This window comes from Cervus canadensis, chromosome 8 (assembly GCF_019320065.1).
Source record: "Cervus canadensis isolate Bull #8, Minnesota chromosome 8, ASM1932006v1, whole genome shotgun sequence".
Classification (NCBI taxonomy): Eukaryota; Metazoa; Chordata; class Mammalia; order Artiodactyla; family Cervidae; genus Cervus; species Cervus canadensis.
This window is the reverse complement of record NC_057393.1, coordinates 28,916,501-28,939,762: the sequence shown is the minus strand read 5'-3', so window position 1 is coordinate 28,939,762 and position 23,262 is coordinate 28,916,501. Positions and strand designations below refer to the sequence as shown.

Here is a 23,262-nt window from a genome sequence, read left to right as displayed (position 1 = left end):
AGAACTTGTCCTGTAACCAGGAGGCCTTTGAATGATTCTGCCCCTGCTGGCAGAGTGTAATGACTCAAACATCATAGCAGAGACTTCTTTTCACATAGGTTGATTTTGAAATGACACAAGTTATATGCCTGGCTGAAACCGGAGTTTAGGCTATTCATTCTTACATTTTAGATTTAAATTTAATATAATCTGTGGTTCCAAAACGAAATAGAAGCATGATATGTGTCCTCTACAAAACCACTTTAAAATAATTTTCGATACGTTATTGTTTTTTTAATGTCTGTTAAACTTGAGATTTTATTCCCAAAAGTTGTCTTGTAGAAATTACACTAATTATATGCTTCCGTATGTTAATTTTTGTACATAAAAAAGCCTGAGTAGATCAAAGTATAAGGACAATGACTTTGCATAAACATTACCAAATAGCCTTTACAGTTTTTACCAAATCACACTCACATTGGGCATACTACCTCTTTCCTAGTACTCTTGTGAACACTGAGTATTAATTATCACAACTCCTGATTTTTACCAATCCTGAAGTCAACTAATGATACGTCTTTTTTTTTTTTTTGCGTTTCTTTGATTATTAGTGATATTGAGTAGCTTTTAAAAATTCACATTGACATATTAATTTGTATATTTATAGAATGTTTTTTACTAGTTCGTGATTTGATTTTTGCCCATGATGTGACGATCAGCTTAGTAGCCTTCTCCTTTATGGTCTTTTGGTTTCATGGTATGATATGAACTAGAAATGTACTTTTGATCACTTTAAATATTATATTTGTCTAATTATAAGTGAAAGTTGTAAAAAAAGAAAAAGCAGCATGTTAGAATGGAAAGGGCTCTGACTTATGAATCAGATATGTGTTTAAATTCCAACTCATATATTATGTTGGGTGGAGTATGTTAATCTCTCTGACCCTCTTTGTTCTTTCTTCTCTCTCAATACGCTTTATCTACTTTGAACAGATGATGTCAGTTCATACAGACTGTATTGTATCTATGCAGATTCTAAGTACATTAATGGAAATAACAATAAGAAATGGTGAGTATACAAATTTACTGTGATTAGTAGCATGAATTTTTGGTTGCTTTCTACATGATCTCTTTCATATTACTGAACGTTAGGATATTTGGAAATATAGACTAAAAAATTATTTTTAATATAAAGTCTTTAATAATAAAATGAAACTCTAATAAAGAGAGTGCATTCTAGTTGCATTGAGAAAAGGGGTATAAGATCTTACAAGTGGCAGCCGTTACCTAATTTTTACCAAGTCATGGCCTACTGTGCTGGGTAAAGAGAAATAGTTTATTATTTAATTAGCCAATTAACTTTGATGGCTTTTTGGTGAGCAACAGTATTGTACTGATTATGCCTGAGAAGATTGAAAGTATCCACTGTAAGAGTATGACAGTTGCATTCTCACCTTTGGGATCCCTTATAATGAAACAAGCATTATGATTTACCTGTAAGACTTGCGACTGCATAGACCCTGTACATGATAAAATCTTTGTGTTAGCAGTATTTGGTTTCTTACTGTTGTTTTCCAGTCTTCTCAAAATGTTCCTCCTATGTTATACCTTTTTATCATCCATCACTCAACAGATTTTGTTCATAAATGTCATTTCCTTCATATTTATTTGAAAATCTATAGTTCCTTATAAAAAAAAGAAAAATCTATAATTCCTATATGATTATTCTAAATAACTATATAGTTATTACCAGCTGCCATTTCTGTGAAATCATGGTAATAATCCATGTTTCACATGCAAACTATCATCTTAAAACCGAGGGTTTGTGAACCCAGGATTTGGGATAAAATATTTTCTTCTGTTAACTAGATACCTTCAGTGATTCACCAATTTGGCCCTGGATTCCATCATTGTCTGATATAGCTGCTGTGTTTTTCAATATGGGAATTGATTTTAGATCTTTATTTCCTCTGGAGAATCTTCAGCCGGACTTTAATGAAGACAATCTAGTGTAAGTGTTCTTTTTGCTATTAACTCCAAAAATGATCTTTTAAACGATTTATATAACAACAGTTAAAATTCATTTGATAAATTCAGTATTCATTCTTGATTTTTTAAAAATCTCTCAAAGTTGAAATGGATCTTGAATGAGAGACATTCTTAACATCTAAATCTAAATGCCATCATCATATTTAACAGGGAAAAAATGGAAACATTTTTAAATTAAAAAAAAAAAATTTTTTATGAGACTGTGCATTGTTATTTATGACTATTTGGGGGTTACTGGCCAAAACAATTAGGCCATGAGTAGCTACTTCTGCTCAGTCACCTCAGTTGCTTCAGGCTTGGTTGCTTCTGGCTTACCCCCAGCCCCACCCCAGCCACCCTCCTGTGAGCCGGCCCGAAGGCACGCCCTCTGCCCCAGAACAGGGCTGCCTACAGAGAGAAGCTCTTCACGTGGTTCCATCTACCTGATCATTTTTGTATCTGAACTCATCAAGTAAAATACATGGAGAGGCCCAGGACTTTGGAGAGGCTGAAGGGAAGATGTGGGAACTGAAGGAACTGCAGGCCTAGCTGCTTGCCCACACCAGCAAGGCTCTTCTGTGTAGTGGAGTCCATGAGCTATAAGAAGAAAAGGAACTTTCTCCATCAGCTCCCCTTGGAAAAATTCTGAACTACTTCATACAAACGCTTTCTCTATTCTCCGTGGAAAAAATTGTTTAATTCAGGGGGAGAACAAGATGGCAGAGGAGTAGGTGGACATTGAGTACATCTCTCTCCACAGATACATCAGGAATACACCTTCAGACACAGAAGTGCGTGCCAAACATCAAGAGCGGACAGGAGTACCTGACCAGCAGAAAAGAATATACAGGCCCCCACCCAAAACTCGAGATCAAGCCCTGAGGCTTTGGAGTGGGAGCACTGACTCCAAGACCCTAGACTACCAGAAAACTAACCCTAGGAGGTATTAAATAGTGAGAACTCACAGAAAGGAAACCACTGGAATAGAAGACCTAGCATCACCCTACCACCAGTGTGCAGGATGCCTCATCTAAACAACAAACAAAACAAATATACAAACCCAATCAGCAGACAGGATTACCACCTCACTCATCAGAGGAGAAACAAACAAACCAAAACTCAGCACAGATCTCACCCTATAGGAAGCTTACACAAGTCTCTGGACCAACCTTAGAGGGCAGAAACCAAAAGGAAGAAAGAATTCAGCCTTGAAGCCTGGGGAGAGGAAAACTCAAACACAATAAGTCAAAATAATTAAATAAGAAAAAAAAAGATAAAAAGATTGGAAATGGTGAAAGATTCACTGTTTGCAGAAAAGGTGATTTAAATGTATATACATAGAAGCCTAAGAGTCAACTGAAAAGCAATGACAAACTAGTAAGAAAATCTGGTATGGATGCCAGGGTACAATGTTAAAGAGAAGTTACTAACCTTTGGATATATAGGATATATAGATATAACCTATGGATATATAATTAAAAGATATACTTAATTTACAATAGTAAGAAAGAAAAATATGTTAAATACCTAGGAATAAGCTTAAATAGAAGTAGTGTATATGTGTGTAAGATTACTAAAGAACAAAAAAGAACAGTAGGAAAATTCATCATAAATACATTAGAGCTCCCCCTAAGGTAAACTGTGAACTTGGTGAGATCTTAATTAAAAATTAAAACCAACACAACAGTGTAAATCAACTATACTTCAGCAAAATTAAAGAAATGCCACTCAGGTTTTTGTTGAGACAAGGGGAATTGGGACTCTACAAGTGATTCTAAAGTCATATAGAAAAAATAATACCCAGGAAAGTTTTGAGAAATTATGAGGCAGGACTGACCTTAGCAGATAATAACATGGGACAGGTATAGAGATTCAAAGCTCCCATCAGTGGAAGAAAATAAACCGGAAAAGAAACAAATACTTGGTAAATGCTAAAGATAGTGTTTCAAAAAATAAGGAAAGGGTGAGCTATTCAGTATCTGATATTACCCATTATTTGGGAAATGAGGTGGCTTTCTAGGAAAAAAAAAATGTTTCCATACTTCAAACTGATACAGTAAAGATTTAAGTGTATATAATGAAATCACAAAGTAATAGAAGAACTTTTAAATAATCCTAGAGGAAGGGAAGATGATTTTGTTTGAACGTGCAAAATCCATAAGAGGAGATATTCAACATATTTGACTGTTTCCACTGTTTCAGTCAAATATGTTAAATACAGTGGAACTGTAGTGAGTCCCTTGAACTGCAAGGATATCAAACCAGTCAATCCTAAAAGAAATCAGCCCTGACTATTCATTGGAAGGACTGATGCTGAGGCTGAAACTCCAATACTTTGGCCACCTCTTGTGAAGAGTTAACTCGTTGGAAAAGACCCTGGTGCTGAGAGGGGTTGGGGGCAGGAGGAGAAGAGGACGATAGAGGATGTGATGGCTGGATGGCATCACCGATTCGTTGGACATGAGTTTGAGTAATCTTCAGGAGTTGGTGATGGACAGGGAGGCCTGGCGTGCTGCGATTCATGGGGTCGCCAAGAGTCAGACACAACTGAGTGACTGAAGTGAACATATTTGACCACTTTTTTAAAGAAAAATCTCTATGACAGTAATCACCATAAACAAAAGTCAAAAGAAAATTGAGGGGTGAAAGGGAGAATATGTATATCATAATAGTACTGTATTATTTACTAGTTTTAAAAACCCACTTTTAGGTAGACCTGTGCTGTTCAAACCCAGGTTGTTGAAGAGTCTGCAGTACTATACGATCATCAGTTGATTAAATCTGCAGATGTATACAGGGCCAATTATACCTAATACAAGGATTTTAGACTTTGTGGTGGGTGGGTGCTCCAACCCCTGCATTGTGTAATTGTCAGCTATGAATGGAACTCTGGTCACGGATAAAGGCTTAATTTCAAATTAATAAGAAAAAGTTCAATAACTATTAGAAAAATGGGCAAAGGAAGTAAATAGAAAAGGAAAAACAGTTCTTAAACTTTATGAAAATATACTCATCTTTATTTTTTTTTAATGCAAATTTTTGTTATTTGGTATATCCAGAACCAAAATCTTCATCTCTCCATCTCTTTCCACCGCATACAGGATTTCTCTTTGTTGCTTAGATGTAACCTGTATCTGAAAATATGTTAGATAGCAAATTTTCATATGAAGACTGTATTCTGTCACTTTAAATAGAAAACATAATGCTTTATCAGACCATTTAAAAACCCCAATATTTCCCCCCCAAAAAATACTCAAATACCTATATTTGACCAAAATACTCAAATATACCTATATTTAGAAAGTTAATACTATTTTATTATTTAACATTTAATGAACTGAGTAGTATGTGGTGATTTTGTATGTATGTAACAGATTTGAATTTTTTCTCTTCACTATAGTGAACAGGTACTATAGTGAATATAATGAAGTAAAGATAAAATGATTTCATTAAGACATAATAAATGCCAATAATAGTTTTTCTGATTGAGTATTTACCAACTGAAGAGTTGCCTCAGTCAGGTTTGGTGACTGCAGTCAGGAGGTGGTGGCTATAAGTTACTGTTGCTGTATAGTGGTAGGCAAAGATGAACACAGATGAGCAAGAGTGAGCTGGTGAAGGAACGAATGAAGCATAATGAAATATCTGTTTAAACAGCGTGGAGCACAAGACTAAATCCTGTTGAGATATGATCACAACTCACTCTTCTCTTGCTAGGACTCATGTGCAGCCTATCTATTTTTGCTGTTATGTGTATGCATATTCAGAAATATGCATCCAGATAGTAGATTTGAAGGTTGTTAGAGTACATATTCAGATAGAGTAAGACATTAAAGGATCCAAGTAACAGTTCTTTAGCATTAGTCTGCAGGATATACAGACTTAGTTCTAACCCCTTTCTATTCTACATTCCATTAATTGCCTCACATCCCTGTGTTCTCTTCCTGTACCTATCTCACAGCTATTCTTTCCTTTTCATTCCTAGCATCAGCCTTATTCAGATCCTCCTCTCATGTCTAGCATGGCAAAAATCTTCCTCCTGGGAGCGTCCCACCTTTAATATACTTATTCTTTTCACTGTTACAGGCTTCCTTTTATGAAAATTTTCTTCTCCACTTTTAAACCTTTACACCTGTATTTAAGACTCGACAATTGATTCTGACCTGTTTTCTATTTTTTTTTTTCTGTTTTCTATTTTGTTCACCCTTTTGTTCTAACCAGATTGACTCTCTTGCTCTTCCTTCACATTAGCCATTGTTGCATTGGATCTTCCTCATGCAAGTCCCTCACCTCCATCCTCAGTGTCTGCTTATCAAAATCTTATCTGTCTCACTTCTTGAAGCACTGTTCATTTGAGTGGAGCTACCTATACTTACGTATTTTTACTGTGTGCCAGACATGGTTCTGGGGGCTTAATATATAGTACTTCATCTGATAGTCACTACAACTACTCAGATATTTCAAAAAATAAAAAGGTTCTGCACATTGTAGTTATAGGAGTATCTCCAAGATACAAGTATTAAAGCATTGGAGAGAGGTATATTCATATTTATTTGTATGTATATAAAATACCTGTGGGAGGAAGGACTGAAGCTAGTAGTGATTGTCCATGGGAAGGGGAAATGAGGAGCTGAGGGCCTAGACTGCAAGGACCATTCTCTTCAGCACACTGTGCCTTAATATCTCTTAACCTTTTTTTATCCATATGAAAGGGTTATTTATTTTTTAAAAAAATAAACAAGAAAATATTACCTATATTTTGAGGGCTAGGTTCATTTGTCTCTCTGCCATGAACCTTCACTAATTTCCTCAACCAAAATTGAAATGCTTAGAATTGTTTATATTGCTGTGGCAGTTTTATTGGGCCACTCATGAGTCTTCTAAGTATTTTGAGTTCTTTGTAGTCAGAGCCACCTTCTATATAGCTCTCAGACACCAAGAGCAACAGGGAGGTTGCCTTATAAAAAGCAGCTGTTTGAGGGAAAACTAATGTATAGATGGAAATCAAATTTACCTGGAGTGGGCGATAGCTGATTAACTCAGACCTGACAAAGACTCTGGGAAGTAATAGAAATGTTCTATTTCTTGGTTGGGATGGTGGTTACACTAATATATACATATTCATTGAAATTTTAAATGTGCATATTTCTTTTATCGTATGTAATTATACCTCAATAAAATTTTTGTTGTTCAGTGCTTCTCAGAATTTTATTCCTAATTTCTCACTGCTTTATTCACTTTTCTATAGTTCTGAAACACAGGTGACATTGGGAGTGAAAGAAAATGAAGATTCATCTTACAAGCCAATTTTTTCATCTCTCCCTGAAACTAACATTTTAAATGTGGTTAAGGTAGGAAAAAAACTGTTTTGTGTGTCTTTAGCACAGAGCTGGAACCATTTAGTTTTTTGCTTAGTGATTTTCAAACAAAATCACTAGTGTTTTACCATGGCATTTCTAGTATCTGACATTCCTTAGCAATATTCTTTGTATTAAAACTTGATTTTACTGTTTTTATTTTTGTTTTAATATTACGAACAAAAGGGAACTTTAAATCAGCGTTATGTGATTAAAAAATAGTTCTAGGAATACCTTTACCAAGAAGCTTTTTGAAACTAGTATTTTTGAAACCAGTAATTTTCTAGAATTAGAATATACAAAGAAAAATTGTTTACAGTATACCTTAGTGACCAAGAATTAATAAGTGTTAAAACATCTTTAGTGACTAAATCAAATCAATAGTGATATTGAACTGTTAAAATCTTGAAAATTAAAAATGGAGAAGAAAATATTTAGCAATTCAACTATTAACATCAGTGTTTTTTGCCTTTTCCTAGACAGCTGATGTTTTGGTTTCTGTATAGTTCCTGTTTGCATTTTTTATCAAAAAGTGTTTATACTGTAAACTCTTCAAGCAGAATATATTTCCTAAAGTTGTTTTGTCTCTGATGTATGTCAAAGTTTCTAGGCTTGTGTACATCTATACATCCAGAAGGTTACCAGGATCGTGAAATAATGTTACTGATCTTAATGTTGTTTAAAATGAGTTTGGAAAAAGAATTGAAACAGATTCCTCTAGTAGACTTTCAGAGCCTCTTAATAAACCTGATGAAAAACATCAGAGATTGGAACACAAAGGTAACATTACTTAAAACTTTAGTATTGCTTTTTGTATAGCATCACAGTTTGACTTTCGTAGTGCATGCAGAATTGACAGTTTCTAACCTAAGTTGAGATCTTCAGCAGATGAAAACTTAACTGAGGAAAGGACTCTCTTTTCTGGAACTGTATTTAATTCATGAAACTGAATCTTTTCTAAAACTGAAGCTGTTCATTCAAAAAATGTATTATGTTTATTGGGGATTAACTGTGAGCCAAGTGTTATTGATACAGGTGCTAGAGATAAAGCTGTGTGAAGACAAAACCCTTGCTCTCCCTGCACTTTTTAGTCAAAGGGTTAGGTTATAAGCAATGTAAATGTAGATTATAGTATCATATTAAGTTATAGTAAATGTTACAAATTACAGTAAAGCTGGACAAGGCAGGGATCCTCTGCTATTTGATGTGTTAGGTTTTTTAAAATTACGCTTTTTGACCTTTTTTTGGTAGAAAGTGTCAAACGTGCTAAAGTAGGGGAAACATCTGTTTAATGAACCCCTAAGTACTTATCACCCAACTTCAGCAATTATCAAAATGTAATCAATCTTCAGCTTCCCAGGTGATGCTAGTGGTAAAGAACCTGCCTGCCAATGCAGGAGACATAAGAGATGTAGGTTCGATCCCTGGGTTGGGAAGATGCCTGGGAGGAGGCCATGGCAACCCACTCCACTATCTTGCCTGGAGAATCCCATGGACACAGGAACCTGGTGGGCTACAGTCCGTTGGGTCGCACAGAGTTGGCCATGACTGCAGCAGCTTAGCACAGCACACCATCTTATCTCTTACCCTTCCTTATCCTATACTTCCTTTCCTTTTTTTTTTTTTTTTTTAATTCGGTTGGCCAGTCGTGTCTGGCTCTTTGGGACCCAATTCACTGTAGCCCACCAGGCTCCTCTCTCCATGGAATTTCCCAGGCAAAAATACTGGAGTGGGTTGCCATTTCCTTCTCCAGGGGATCTTCCCGACTCTTACTAAGGGATTATTTTGAATACTGAAATAATATTTAAACCTGAGGATTCCTAAATTCAAAAAATCCCTGGTCAGGAACATGTATTGTGCAACTCTTATTATATACCTTTGTGTATTTATTTATTTTTTCAGGTGGTATTTGTATTTAGATTATTCTTTGAAGGACTGTTAAAATCAATGTAGATATGATGTAGCACAAAACACAAAAGTTAAATAAAATTCTGATAAATGTATGTATTCAGTTTAGAGTTTAAGATAAAACAGTCTGTGTGCTCTTTTTGTAATCTTAAGTCAAGAAGGGACATGGATGATCTGTTAGATACTTGATTCCACTAACTTATGTGAAAAGTTTTGCTCATGGTTTGTTTTCAGGTGCCTGAACTCTGTCTGGCCATAAATGAACTCTCCACTCATCCCCACAACCTTCTCTGGTTGGTACAGCTGGTCCCTAACTGGACATCACGTGGAAGGTATTGAAAAGTGAGAATGAAACATTAGAAAAATACATGTTTACATTAATGAAATGCTTTTAGGTCCTTTATTTCCTTTCATCGTTTCTTGAATGTTAAATCAGAGTTTTTTATTTGATATTAAATTTTAAGAAAAGCCATTGACAGCCTGATTCTGATTCTCAACTCAGATCACTTTGTAATAGTCTTGATTGTTAATTTTAGCTTTAGCTTATCTGATAACTTAATATAGATGGCATATACCACAAAAATGAATCAATTCGCTTTTTTTTTTTTTTTTTTTTGCTTTAATAAAAAGAAATTCCAGCAATAAAATAGATTTTCTAACAGTAAATCGTCAGGGTCAAAGATAAAGCCTCTCAATAGTTTTCCTGCACTTCAGACAACTTATAACTTTGTGTACAAATATTTTGCATGAAAATGTTACTGTTCTAATAAAGTTTATATATTTTTATATAGCCTTCTCTTGAAACATTAGCTGTGGTGCAAATTAGAAGAACTTCTTTTGGCTCATTCATTTGCTTCTTAAACAGTATTGATTAAATGCATCCTAAATACTTTAAAATTCTAATTTCAGGCAACTGAGACAGTGCCTCAGCCTAGTGATTATTTCAAAGCTTTTGGATGAAAAACGTGAAGATATCCCTAATGTGAATAATCTGCAGGTATAAATAGCACTTTTGTTTTTTTTAGTAAGTGGGAGAGACGTACAGAAAAAAATGATGGGAAAAAAAAAAGGAAAAAATGATGAGTCCTGTGTCAAAAGTCCTGCAGTTAGAGCTTAGCTCTTTGGCCGAATACTGTTCATGGAATCTTTTGCATGGTATTTAACCAATGAGACCCAGTTTCTTTATCTGTGAAATGGAGACGGTATCATACCTAATCTACCACATAGGATGGTTATGGACAATTAGATGAATTAACTTATAAAAAGTGCTGGGAACATCATAATATGCTATATAAATGTGACATTAATTATTTCACCTTGTCAACGTTAGCAATTTTATCACGAGATTAGAAATTGCAAAACTATTAAATGTTAATTACATCCTGTACTTATTTTTATATTAGTCTTTAAATTATGGAGCTTAAATGTGGTTGCCCTTTAATTAAGTATTTGTTCAGTAGTGAATATATCATGTATATATGAGTGTATATAAACATGTCATATAGAAAACCCATTCTGAGAAGTCCTGAAGGCTTTTTACAAACATCAGTAGCACTAGTGGGGCTATTTGTAGTTGAATTTGAAACATAGAATCTGATCTAGATGTGGTTTTCTTGTTTGAATTGCAGTGCAGTATAAAATAATCTGTCACGTCCTACAGATTAAAAATAAAGTGGAGATAGAGATTCTGGCCTTGAAAACAAACTGTAGTGGTTGAAACAATTAACCAACCATTGTGGTACAGTGCAGCAAGAACAGTGACAGAAGTATGCTCAGGGTGCTGTGGGACAGAGAGATTGAAAAGGACAGCTGTTCCTCTATTAGTAGAGTTGAAGTAGATTTGATTCTATATTTATGGGGGGGACCACAGTTGAGCTACCAGGGTAATTAGAAATAGCTCTCAGTTCTTTCAGTGATATTACTGCCATCAAAAGAGAATTCTTTCCAGAATTCAGTGACTTCTATTCACAAGGATGAAGATTCAACTTTGCTGACATTCAAATAATTTTTCATAAAAAGTATTCACTTTGACCTCTGTTTGGTAATGCAGTTTGGTCTCTTCCTTAAGTTTTCATCCTCAATTAAAAGTACTAAATCTTAAATTTAATATCCCTTTTAGGGAATTTCCTGGTGGTTCAGTGGTTAACACTTGGCACTTTCACTGACAGGGCCTGGGTTCAATCCCTGGTTGGGGAACTAAAATCCTACAAGCCTCAAAGGGCAACCAAAAAAATTAAAATTAAGATCCCATTTAAGCAGTTGATTTTTTTTTCCCCTCTCTCATTTTATTACAGTGAAGTTTAACAGTATATAAAAGCCACATGAACCTTGGTGGGTCAGTTGGAGAGTTTGTTTTTTTGGTTGCACCACGTGGCATGCAGAATCTTCCCTGATTAGGGATCAAACCTGTGCCCCCTACATTGGGAGTGTGCAGTTTTTAACCACTGACTACCAGGGAAATCCCTCGGTTGGGGACTTTTAAGTAAAGAATAAATGGATATCACTGAACTTGAAGAAGCTAAATTAAGAGACGGCAAAATGAACAGAGGACACTGAAAAAAAAAATGCCTAAGAAAGAGCAAGTGTATTGCCTAATATGTTTCATTGTCTCCTCTTTCCTTTGATAGATATCAGTCTTACATCGCTATCTTGTGCAAATGAAGCCTTCAGATTTGTTGAAGAAAATGGTCTTGAAGAAAAGAGCTGAACAACCAAATAGCACTATTGATGATAGTCTTCATTTGGAACTTGAAAAGCAGGTATCCAGGGCTAGATCATCTCAAAAGAGTACATTTGAGCACAACCTGTGATAGCTTCCTAACCATAGACATTTCTTTTTTTTTTTTTTACATTTCTGAATTTAGAGACTAGATACATTGTAGCATAGTTATATGGTGAATGATATTTTTGTTTATTGCTGTCATAAAATCCTTCAGTTAACTTGAAGATTGAAATAAAAGGATTGTTGGTAATTTAATACTGAGTATTTTTTATAGCCCTTTACTAGGGCAGTCATGAGGTGGTAAAAGGAATGAACTTAAAGTAGAAACCTTAGATAAATGCTTGACTTTTGCTTACTTAACCAGTCCAGTTAACTTCAACAAATCCAGTCCTTCCTGGGCAACTTCCCTAATGTTTAAACTGGGATGACATGTATTCTAGGTAATTTCATCCATGGGTATTGACTTTATTCATTTCTCTACCAGGCATATTACCTGACCTACATTCTTCTTCATTTAATCGGTGAGGTTAGTTGTTCTCACTCCTTTTCTTCTGGACAACGGGTAGGTATTTTTTCGTCCTTTTAGTTTTTAATAAATGTCACTGTTGATGGAATAATGATCATTTTTTATATAGGAGAAAATATAATAACTTACCAAATTCACTTTGGATTCACTGTTGAAATAACAATGTACATTGGAAAGGGAGAAGTGATAGTAACCTTGCAGCCTTTTTTTTTTTTTTTGTCTGCACTGAGTCTTCATTGCTGTGCAGGCTTTCTCTAGTTGCAGCAAGCAGGAGCTACTCTCTTATTGCAGTGTGTGGCCTTCTCATTGCGGTGACTTCTCTTGTTTTGGGGCACAGGCCCTAGGATATGTGGGCTTTGTAGTTGCAACTTGCAGCCTCCACAGTTAGGGCACACAGTCTCTAGAGTGTGTGGGCTTCAGTAGTTGTGGCTCACAGGCTGAGTTGCCCCATGGCATGTGGAATGTTCCTGGACCAACCTGTGTCCCCTGTATTGGCAGGTGGATTCCTAACTGCTGGACCACCAGGGAAGTCCAAACTTAACATTTTTTTTTCTTGCCTTGCTATAAGACTTGCAAAATCTTAGTTCCTCAACCAGGGATTGCAGCCATATTGTTGAAAATTATTCGTCTACAAACGTTTTTTCTGTTTATTGGAGTGGAACTTAACTGGGATAACTTGGCAGTAGTGTAATACATTAATATCAAAATCACCAAATACTAAATGAGCTAGCTCTTTGCTCCATTCTTCCCATCTCTGCTCCCACTCCATTTCCTTTTTTCTTTAGAAATAATGTTTGCCTTTAAAATTAAACTGATGGTAAATCAGCCTACTCTATATATACATTCCTAAATTATCTCCCCATGTTAAGATTTTCATTTTGAATTATTTATTCTTCCTGTACTATCATGTTCCTCATTTGTGGGGAAAATTCTTGTTTAATTCTCCATGTTTTACACTTTAGGTAATCCAACCCCTGTTTAAAACTTTGTATCTCCTTAGACATGATCAAAAAGGACCCAAGACTGCTTCCTGTGTTTTTATAAACACTGTTGTACATAGAACTATCTTTGCTCTCCTGATTGGAACCTAATATAATCATCTGTGGGGCTTCCCTAGTGGTAAAGAACCTGCCTGCTAATGCAGGAGACAGAAGAGATGTGGGTTCCATCCCAGGATCAGGAAGATCCCCTGGAGAAGAGCAGAGCAACCCACTCCAGTATCTTGCCTGGAGAATCCCAAGAACAGACGAGCCTAGCAGGCTACAGTCCATAGAATCACAAAGAGTCGGACACAACTGAAGCAACTTAGCATGCACGCAGTCATCTATCTGTTCTTATATATGGTCTTTAAATTTTTTAATTATTCTGATTAGAAAACAATAATTATTGTGTTAAAACTCAATTACTATAAAACCATGTAAGGTAGAAAGTGAAAGACTTTATAATCTAGTGCCCTCCTGTAAATGCTCCATGATTTATGGATATCCTAACATAATTACTTTTTTTAAAAATGATGTCATGCTATTCACATTATTTGTAACTTCTTTTTTTCTTCACTGTAATTTACTTAGCACTTCTGTCTAATTAAACTATAGTATTCCAAAATCTTTACTGATGAACATTCCTTTTTCGGTGATTACACACAGTACCAACATGAACCTTTAGAAGCATTTCTGTAGGGTAAATTCCTAGAAGTAGAAATGCTAAATCAAAATTTGTAAAGTTTTCAAATTTTAGTTATTGTAAAATGATTGTTATCACATTTCCCTCCTCAAAAGTGTCCATTTACATTCTCACCTTAGTATATATATAAGTGTGACTCTTTTAAACTGTACACTTCTAAAACTTAGGACACTTAATTTTTCAGAGAACTATTATTAAACCTTGTTTTGTAAAAATCTTTACTTTTGTGTATGTTTTATGCATTAACTAGCAATAAGCTATAACTGTCTGATTGTTGTGGCAGTCACTACATTTTACTCATATGACTGCTACTGTTAATATCAGAAATTGCTAAGGTAGATTTTTTTAAATGATTGTCAGTTCTAGCTACATAATCTCTTCTTTGTTCATTTGTAATGCTTTAAAGTTGTTTTCATCCTTTGTATTTGTTTTACACAGAAACACTTTGTGCACCTCTGTGGGGCTTTGGAAAAGCACGTTAAGTGTGATATTAGGGAAGATGCAAGACTGTTTTATAGAACTAAGGTAAGTATGCCTTTTTCTTAATAGTTTTGGTGTTTGTTTATCGTTGGCTTTATTAATATTTGAGTAAGAGAAGCCTATAAGCCTCTTTTTTAAGAACATATAACATTAGAAATAAGACTTTCTCCTTTAATAACATTAGGTTCGTCTGAGTACTTCTAGATAGATTGAAAGTGAAAGGGAAAATCTCAAAGCAAAAACATTTAAGACAAGAAGCTGAACAGGAAGGCTGAATATAAGAACATGGAGTTAGGAAAGCAACTTTAGTATTAATAAAACAATTTGACAGCTTTTCCTGAAACATAAACACCACTATTTTTAAAACATTTTCTTCCAAGGATTTTTTTTTTATTTTATTCTTAATCATCCTTTAGCTTTTGCAGTGTAGGGGTGATTCTTTCTTGCCATTTGTGTTTCAGTCAGTTCAGTCGCTCGGTCATGTCCGACTCTTTGCGACCCCATGAATCACAGCACACCAGGCTTCCCTGTCCATCACCAATTCCCGGAGTTTACTCAAACTCATGTCCATCGAGTTGGTGATGCCATCCAGCCATCTCATCCTGTCGTCCCCTTCTCCTGCCCCCAATCCCTCCCAGCATCAGGGTCTTTTCCAGTGAGTCAACTCTTCACATTTGTGTTTAGATAGTCATTAAAAGTGAGGTTTCGGCTTTGTAATTAGCTGTAAAGTCATTTCAACAATGCCTGTTTAGATTTAGTATCTGTATTTGTTTTACTAGATCTAAGTTAAATACCAAAAGGAGTAACTAACAAAATTGTATTAGATTGCAGATTTTCAAATGCAGGTAGGAGATAGCTCTTTGGCTTAGAGTGAAAACCAGTTTCAGAAACACATTCTTTTGAGCACTGACTAGTTACTGGCCTGTAGAACTTGGTGGTGGTGGCTGCTGCTGACAGACATGCTACAGGGGACCACCCCCAAGTTTTTTGTTTCTTAAAGCCAAGAGGCTGGGCATAGACTGGTGCCAGGGCTCCTCTTACTTAGAGTGGAGAGTGACACAGAGATCTATGGAAATTGCTTCAGGGGGCGATCCTGCTGAAATGAATGAGTTGCATGCCTCTCCACAAGCCTCTAGTAGGAAAGGTGCTGATTGTTTTGGAGAAACTGAATCTGCCAAACTGTAAATGGAGAAAAAAGCAGACCGTACAATTTACTTTATAAACTTAAAGCAACTGTAAAATTCCTGACCCTTTTAAGATATTTTGTTGGGACTTCCCTGGCAGTCCAGTGGTTAAGATTCCACATTTCCACTTCAGGGGAACGAGGTCAATCCCTTGTCAGAAAACTGAGGTCCCACATGCTGCACAGCACAGCCCAGAATAGACATACGTAAATACATAGAAACATTTTGTCAGGCAGTTATGTCCAAGAACTAATTGAGAATCCTCTAGTGTGGTAGGAAAGTTTGAGTTTCATACAAAGACTTGACTAAAGCTCCAAATGTAGGAATGCGTCAGGTATTTATATATAAAGAGGATTCATTGTGCAGTCTACCTTTCAGCAACACAGATTCTATCCAAACTATCTCAGCTTCCTGCTCTTGAGTGAGTCATTTATCACTTTCTTTGTTTTTGAGGCAGAGATAGCAGCAGGGTTTTCTATGGTGCAGGGGCTTGGCACCACTAACCCCCACATTGTTCACAAGTCATCTATACTTTGCAGAATCCTAGAGAGACTTAACACGCAGTTTTGGATCTCGTGATAATGTGAAAAGGAGCAAATAACAACCCTCTTTTGTGACCTTGAGTCAAATAGAACTTGAAAGGCAAGGAACAGCCAAAGCCTTGGGTCCTGTAAGAGTGGGAAGCCCACTCTTAGCTTTCCTGTTGGGTGTTCAGAAGCCAGCGAGTTGAAAATAGGTGTCTTGAAGGCAGAAAACATGGTTTTTGGATGATCTTTAGTTAACTAATGGGAAAATGGAGTCCTAAGCATTCAATATCTTAGACATGATGATGAAGAAAGGTCTTAGTTAATCACTGTGACTTGAAAACCCCTCTAGAAGTTGAGGAGTTTATTCTTTCTTGACAGAAACTACATTGAGTTGTTGGGGGTGGGTCTGTCACAATTATCAGGTCTTTTGTGTCAAGTCTTAAATTGTTTTGATCTGATCTCTTTTCCCCTTTGTATTTTTAAGGTAAAAGACTTGGTTGCCAGGATACATGGAAAATGGCAGGAAATAATCCAGAACTGTCGGCCTACTCAGGTGTCATTTTATTAAACAGTTTTTATTTGTTCTCAGTTTGTTGTTGTTCAGTCACTCAGTCGTGTCTGACTCTTTGCAACCCCATGAACTGCGGCACGCCAGGCTTCCCTGTCCATCACCATCTCCCAGAGTTTGCTCAAACTTATGTCCATTTAGTCGGTGATGCCATCCAACCATCTCATCCTCTGTTGTCCCCTTCTCCTCCTGCCTTCAGTCTTTCCCAGCATCTGGTTCTTTTCCAGTGAGTTGGCTCTTTGCATCAGGTGGCCAGAGTATTGGAGCTTCGGCTTCAGCATCAGTCCTTCCAAAGAATATTCAGAGTTGATTGATTTCCTTTAGGATTGACTGGTTTGATAATATTATTTCTTCATACTGTTCTAAAAAAGCATGACAAAGTACTTCTAGATATCTTATGATAAACTGAAAATTCCAATATAGTCCTTTATATATGTTTTTTAAATTTTTGTTCTTACATTCATTCATTTATTTTCAAAGGTGGTTGACCCTATTTTAAAATGTTACATTGCATCCAATGGGGCTTATTTCATGTGGAATATTTCTTAATATCTTTATTGAGATAAAATTCACATGTCATACATTTCACCCAATTAAAGTGTACAGTATTTTTTAGTATATGCACGGTTGTTCAATCATCACCACAGTTTAACTTTAGAACATTTCTGTCACTCCAAAAAGTGACACTCATACCCATTAGCAGTCACTCCTCATTCCCCAAGCACCTACACGCCCATCCCCACTCCCCATAAACCCTAGGCTACCACTAATCCACTTTCTAAGTGTATTTGCCTATTGTTTATATTTCATACAAATGGAATCATATATGATGTAGTCTTTTATGACTGGCTTCTTTTACATAACGTAATGTTAATACATGTTTGGCATGTTGTATGTCCTTTGTATTGCCAAATAATACTCCACTATATGCATATATCACATTTTATATATCTACTTATTAGTAGATTTATATATCTACTTTTATATATCTGCTTATTACGAATTGTTTCCACTTCCTGGCTGTTGTGAATAATGCTTCCATGAACATTTGTGTATTAGGTAGAGTGGTTGCACTCTGTTACATTCCCACCAGAATGTATGAGGCTTCCAGTTTTTCTACATTCTTGCCAACATTTGTTATTATCTGTTTTTCAAATATAGATGTAGGGAGTTGGATGAGGAATGTCATTGTGATTTTAATTTGCATTTCCCCAATAACTAATGATGTTGAACATCTTTTTATGTGTGTGTTGGCCATTCATACATTTTCTTTGAAGAAGTCTCTATTCAGATTCTTTGTCCATTTTTTAACTGAGAATTCTCCATATGTTCTAAATACAAATTCCCCCATTAGGTACATAATTTGCCAATATTTCCTCCCATTTTCTGTGTTGTCTTTCATTGTTTTGATGATGTTATTCAAAGAACAGAAGTTTTTCATTATGATGAAGTCCAGTTTTTTTTTTCCTTTTGTCACTTGGGGTTTTGGTATTACATCTAAGGAGACTTTCCATAAGAAAGGCATTATTTAAACACTTGCTATTGAGTTTACCATCCTGTTTATTTACAGACCAACTACATTACTAAATGGGATTGTGTGAAAGTAACAGGAACACAGAAGTCTTTGAGAAATATTATGTTAATGTTTTGTTGTTCTTGTTTTAGTTACTAATCTCCATAGACTTCTTTTAGGCCAGCCTTTTTTGCTGATGTAGCATTAAAATAGAAAAGAATTTAATACCAAAACTTTGTTAATCAGCTTAATGTTTTCATTAATCTTTTTAAATACATCCCTCCACCTGTGTGTGTTGCTGACGAAAACATCTTGTACTAATTTATACTTAGTTTAAATTGTTAGACTATAAAATGTGAAACTTGAATCAGATTATGATAAATTATCAGAGAAATGTACTATGTCAACATTTTATTAATTTCATTATCAAAGCCCATTGTCTGCTGATTAGCGGTTTTATAAGGATTAATTTGTAATCTGATTTTCCTTTATCCTGTTTTTTTTTCTTCCCTTCCCTTTTCTAGGGGCAACTTCATGACTTTTGGGTACCAGATTCTTAACAGGAGTTGCAGCAAAAAAAATTATGAACCAAGAGAAATTCAATAAGAGCCTTTCCTAAAGGAATGCTACAGAATCCAATGGAAATCTAAGAAAATGTGCAGCAGATGTGCTACTTGAATATCTAGAATGAAGCTGGTAATGAAGAAATTGCCATTTCTGAAGCAGATATGAAATATAATCTGATTAATTAAAGCAACTGGCCTTTTAAAAGAGAAGAATTCCTTAAGAGGGGAGAGGTAGAAGCAGCTGACAGTTGCATATCTAACCTTCCCCTTTTTACTCTTGTTAAATTGTAAGCCTGTTATCTTTTTTTTTGGATTGTATTTGCAGCACTTGGATAATCACAGGAAGTATGTAAGAAAGGGCTTGGACCAACTTGAAAAGCTGGACCTGGAAACCAAGATCAAGTTCCAGTTTGATTTAATTTTCTTTTTAGTTATTTTATGACTCAAAGGGAAAGCTTAGAACTGAGTTTAATAATTGAAAGGATAAATCTTTTCTGTTACTCCTGTAAAACCACTGGGGTGTTTCAATCCATGCATTTTTCTTCACTATTCAAGATTATAAATCTGTCGGGTTTTTAAAATACATTTAAACAAACAGTTGAGAAGCAGAAGTTTGGTACATTGTCAGATCCCCTTAAGGGGAAGAGTTTAAGCTATAAAATAGTGGCTTTGTTTTTATTCCAAAACATACATATGCTGTTTGTTTTGGATTTATTTTACATGCATTTATATATTTTTTAATACTGGTAAAATCTTAGCATCTTGGCTAAATCTTAGAATTCTGGCCCTTCGTAGCCATATTACAGAAGTCTATTGTAAAAGCTAAAGGTATGAACAGGTTTCCAAAAACTTTACTTTCATGAGTATATAACCTTAGCAGAGACCTGAATAACATTTATTCTTTGGTACACTACGCACGCGTGTGTATGTATGTATGTGTGTGCGTGTGTGTGCTTATATTTTAAATTTGTTGCACTTGAAAACCACAGCTGCTCTAAATTCTTAAACACTGGAAAGCCATCCTTTGGTTTCATTGGTGGAGGGTTAGGAGAAATGCACATGCTGGTCTTAGCCCAGGGCCCTTTGAAGCCTTCGGTAGTAATAGACTCTTACTAGCTAACTGAAGAATTCTTTTGTTGACTGAGTGTCCCTTTAGGAGGGTTGGTTTCTTGAAAGATGATGCCAGCTTTGTTTTTCTTTCTTTCAATATTGACTTGGATGACACTGCTCTCCTGAGCACTCTGCTGCCTCCAGTTGTGGGAAAAGTATGAAGGGAAAGGGATTTGGACTTGATGTTTATAGTTTGAGAGGGGAGAAAATAAATTTTGAAAAATAGCTTTCTACCTCTAATTGAGGCTTAGCAGTAAAAAGCATTTTATCTTAAATTTTCATTTAAAAGAGTAACTTTTGAGCCCATGTCAAACATTGAGCAGTTAGAGATTTTATAGGGAAGACTTAAGTTAATCTAGTCCCTAAGAACCCTGACTGAATGAGGCTTCAGGAGTCAGACCAACAAAAGTTTTATTCTGTGTTGCGTTTACTGGTAAGAATATTATTATCTTGATACTACCTCTCAAGGGTATTGTTAGAAAATGCCACTTATGGTTAATGAGATAGATACAAAGAGTTATATTGACAGAAGCTTGAAACTCTGGCATCTATCTGCCCAACAGTGGGGGCTTTCACTCTCTGTAATTTAATATTTTGTAGATATACATTATTTGTGTGTAATTTTATAAGTGTTCATATTTTTCTCATTTTGCATTGTGTAAAGTGTACAATATCTCAAAGTATAAAATACTGCTTATATTGCTTGTAATTACAGTGTGTAAATATTTTCTAATCGTGTACATTGAAAGGGGGAACGAGTGGGTTATTCAGGTTTTTTTTTTTAAGTGACCCTTTTGTATTGCAGTTTCAACAGATAACTGCTCATCAAATTTAAAACCACTTTGATAGATTTTATTTAGGAGTTCCAATAAGAAAAGTCTCTATTTTTAATTGTCTCTCTCCATTGGAAAAAAGTTCATCATCTGTCCCTTTAAAATAAATGACCAAACATCAATTTGAACCGCTACATATATGACTTGGTAGATATCCTTAGTCTCCAGGTCATATTCCAACAGTATTTTCACTGGGGGCTCAAAAATTTTTGTGAGTCTCTTTAGCACAAGTAGCCCATGGTTTTTCTCCCAAATCAAGTATTATCCTTCACCCTCTGAGTCCCCATGCTTTGTCTCCCTCCTGCTGCTGTTGCCCTGTGAATGGGATGGTAGTGGGGGGGAATATGTTCGTTGCACAGAGAATGTCAGGTCACTTTTTGGACTTGGCAAACAAAGCTTGCACTGAGTGGTGGTGTGTTTGGCAATATTACTGTGTCAAAAATCACCTTGTCTAATTTTCTGGATCTGTATGTCAAACTTATTGCCCTTATTGCAAGCTGAAAATTAAGGTACTTGCAAGTGTTTATGCTTTTGTGTGTAACTGTTTGCCTTATCTAAACTGCTCTTCTTGTTATCCTAAACTATAATTCTGTTGGTTATATCATGTTAAGTGAAGAGGCTTTCCATGCACAAAATGCATCTATGTAGCAGTAAAGTAACATTTGTACATTTTCTGTTTGTCTCCTGATGGCAGTGGTGCCTTTGTCACCTTTTAGAAGGCTGGCATTTTATTTTTAAGTACAAGTAATAGCTTGCTTTTGACTTCACAAAAATCTCCCCAGACGTAGAAGAAAATGGCATGTTGTCATCCAGGCTCAGTTGGAGTATTTGCATATTTATTTCTGTCAAAATAAGTATAGTTGGTGGGGATGGGCCAGTAATAATGTGTGGAGTCTTTAAACCAAGAGTAATTTTGACATTTAAAAAATAAAAATTGAAGAGGTGACCCATTAGCGAGTGACTGAGTTGGAGAAGTAGAGGAGGACCGCTCTGGTTTGTCTCTTTAGGAGGCACGTTGGAGTACAGGTGGCTTGGGCATGTAGCGTGTGATCTGCGGTTATTTCTTACTCATTAACAGTGTTGGTGCACCTCATTATCTGTGCATTTGTTTTCCCTGGGCAGTCCTGTGAGCCAGGTAATCCACCAGCTTTTAGGAAGTTTACAAGTAATTGCAGATTTCCTTTTTCTTCCTGTTTTTTTTTTTCTTTTTTAAACAAATTTTATACTACGTCTTGCTTAACGTCCTATGAATGTATGTGTCTGCTATTAAAATGGCTTTTTCCCAGTTTGAACACATGTTTGGTAATATTTGTTTGGGAGTGGGGATGGTTGAGTATCTGGAACATCCTGTTTCTTCCCTTGGCCCACCTAGTTTTTAAACCTATTTCTTCCTCTTGGATTGGATTCTTCACTTTTTCAGTTTGATATTTCCTGTTTCTGGAAAGGAACCATGTCGAGCCATAGTTGTACACAGTTGACTGTTACATACCCAGTTAATAATTTGCTGTATACTCTGCCATTGGGAATGTGGTAATCTCTTTATTACGTCACCTCATTCAGGACAAGCATTCAACAGCTGTACTGCTACTGCATGTCAGGCACTGCTTTTAAGATTCAGTGGTGAACAACACAAACAGGTAGCTCATGAATCTTACCTTCTGAAATCCAGGTGAAGGTATTTTCCTTTATTAGGCAAAGAGGACTGGAAAAGAATACCTTTGGCCTGGCTTCCTTTTTCTGGAGCTGAGGACAAAGAAAGGGGAAGCCATACAGAGTAGAGGCAGAGCTTAGAACCACTTCCAACCTGTCAGGCAGATGCAGCTCTGGATATGACAGCTGAGGGCTTCCCTTGTGGCTCAGCTAGTAAAGAATCCGCCTGCAATTCAGGATGCCTGGGTTTGATCCCTGGGTTAGGAAGATCCCCTGGAGAAGGGAAAGGCTACCCACTCCAGTATCCTGGTCTGGAGAGTTCCATGGACTGTCTAGTCCATGGGGTCGCAAAGACTCAAGACACGACTGAGCAACTTTCATTTTTTTCATGCCAGCCGAAGGGAGACATAGATTGAGCCGACCTCACAGGAGAAACTGTTCTCCTCAGCTCATAGAAGGACTAGGCATGGTTGCCAGAGGCCTCGGGTTCCAGAACCATGCCATTTCCTTCTCTCTTCTGATGGGCTAATTAAGAGGAAACTGACCACCTGTCAAACCAATCGATCCTAAAGGAAATCAGTCCTGAATATTCATTGGAAAGACTGATGCTGAAGCTGAAACTCCCAAT

General features: G+C 36.1%; 1 protein-coding gene across 4 annotated transcripts in view; it reads left to right on the top strand.

The window, feature by feature from the left end:
* Window positions 1–22,276, top strand: part of SLF2 (SMC5-SMC6 complex localization factor 2) — a 41,509-nt gene extending 19,233 nt beyond the window's left edge. For all 4 annotated transcript variants that reach the window (XM_043475705.1, XM_043475706.1, XM_043475708.1 and 1 more), the window contains 11 exons: window positions 973–1,048; window positions 1,849–1,990; window positions 7,256–7,358; window positions 7,968–8,144; window positions 9,507–9,604; window positions 10,182–10,269; window positions 11,900–12,031; window positions 12,479–12,556; window positions 14,642–14,728; window positions 16,879–16,947; window positions 19,000–22,276. In XM_043475705.1, coding sequence (XP_043331640.1) covers window positions 973–1,048; window positions 1,849–1,990; window positions 7,256–7,358; window positions 7,968–8,144; window positions 9,507–9,604; window positions 10,182–10,269; window positions 11,900–12,031; window positions 12,479–12,556; window positions 14,642–14,728; window positions 16,879–16,947; window positions 19,000–19,035 — 1,086 coding nt within the window. In that variant the 3' untranslated portion in view covers window positions 19,036–22,276. The remainder of the gene's footprint in view (window positions 1–972; window positions 1,049–1,848; window positions 1,991–7,255; window positions 7,359–7,967; window positions 8,145–9,506; window positions 9,605–10,181; window positions 10,270–11,899; window positions 12,032–12,478; window positions 12,557–14,641; window positions 14,729–16,878; window positions 16,948–18,999) is intronic.
* Window positions 22,277–23,262: the final 986 nt, after the last annotated feature.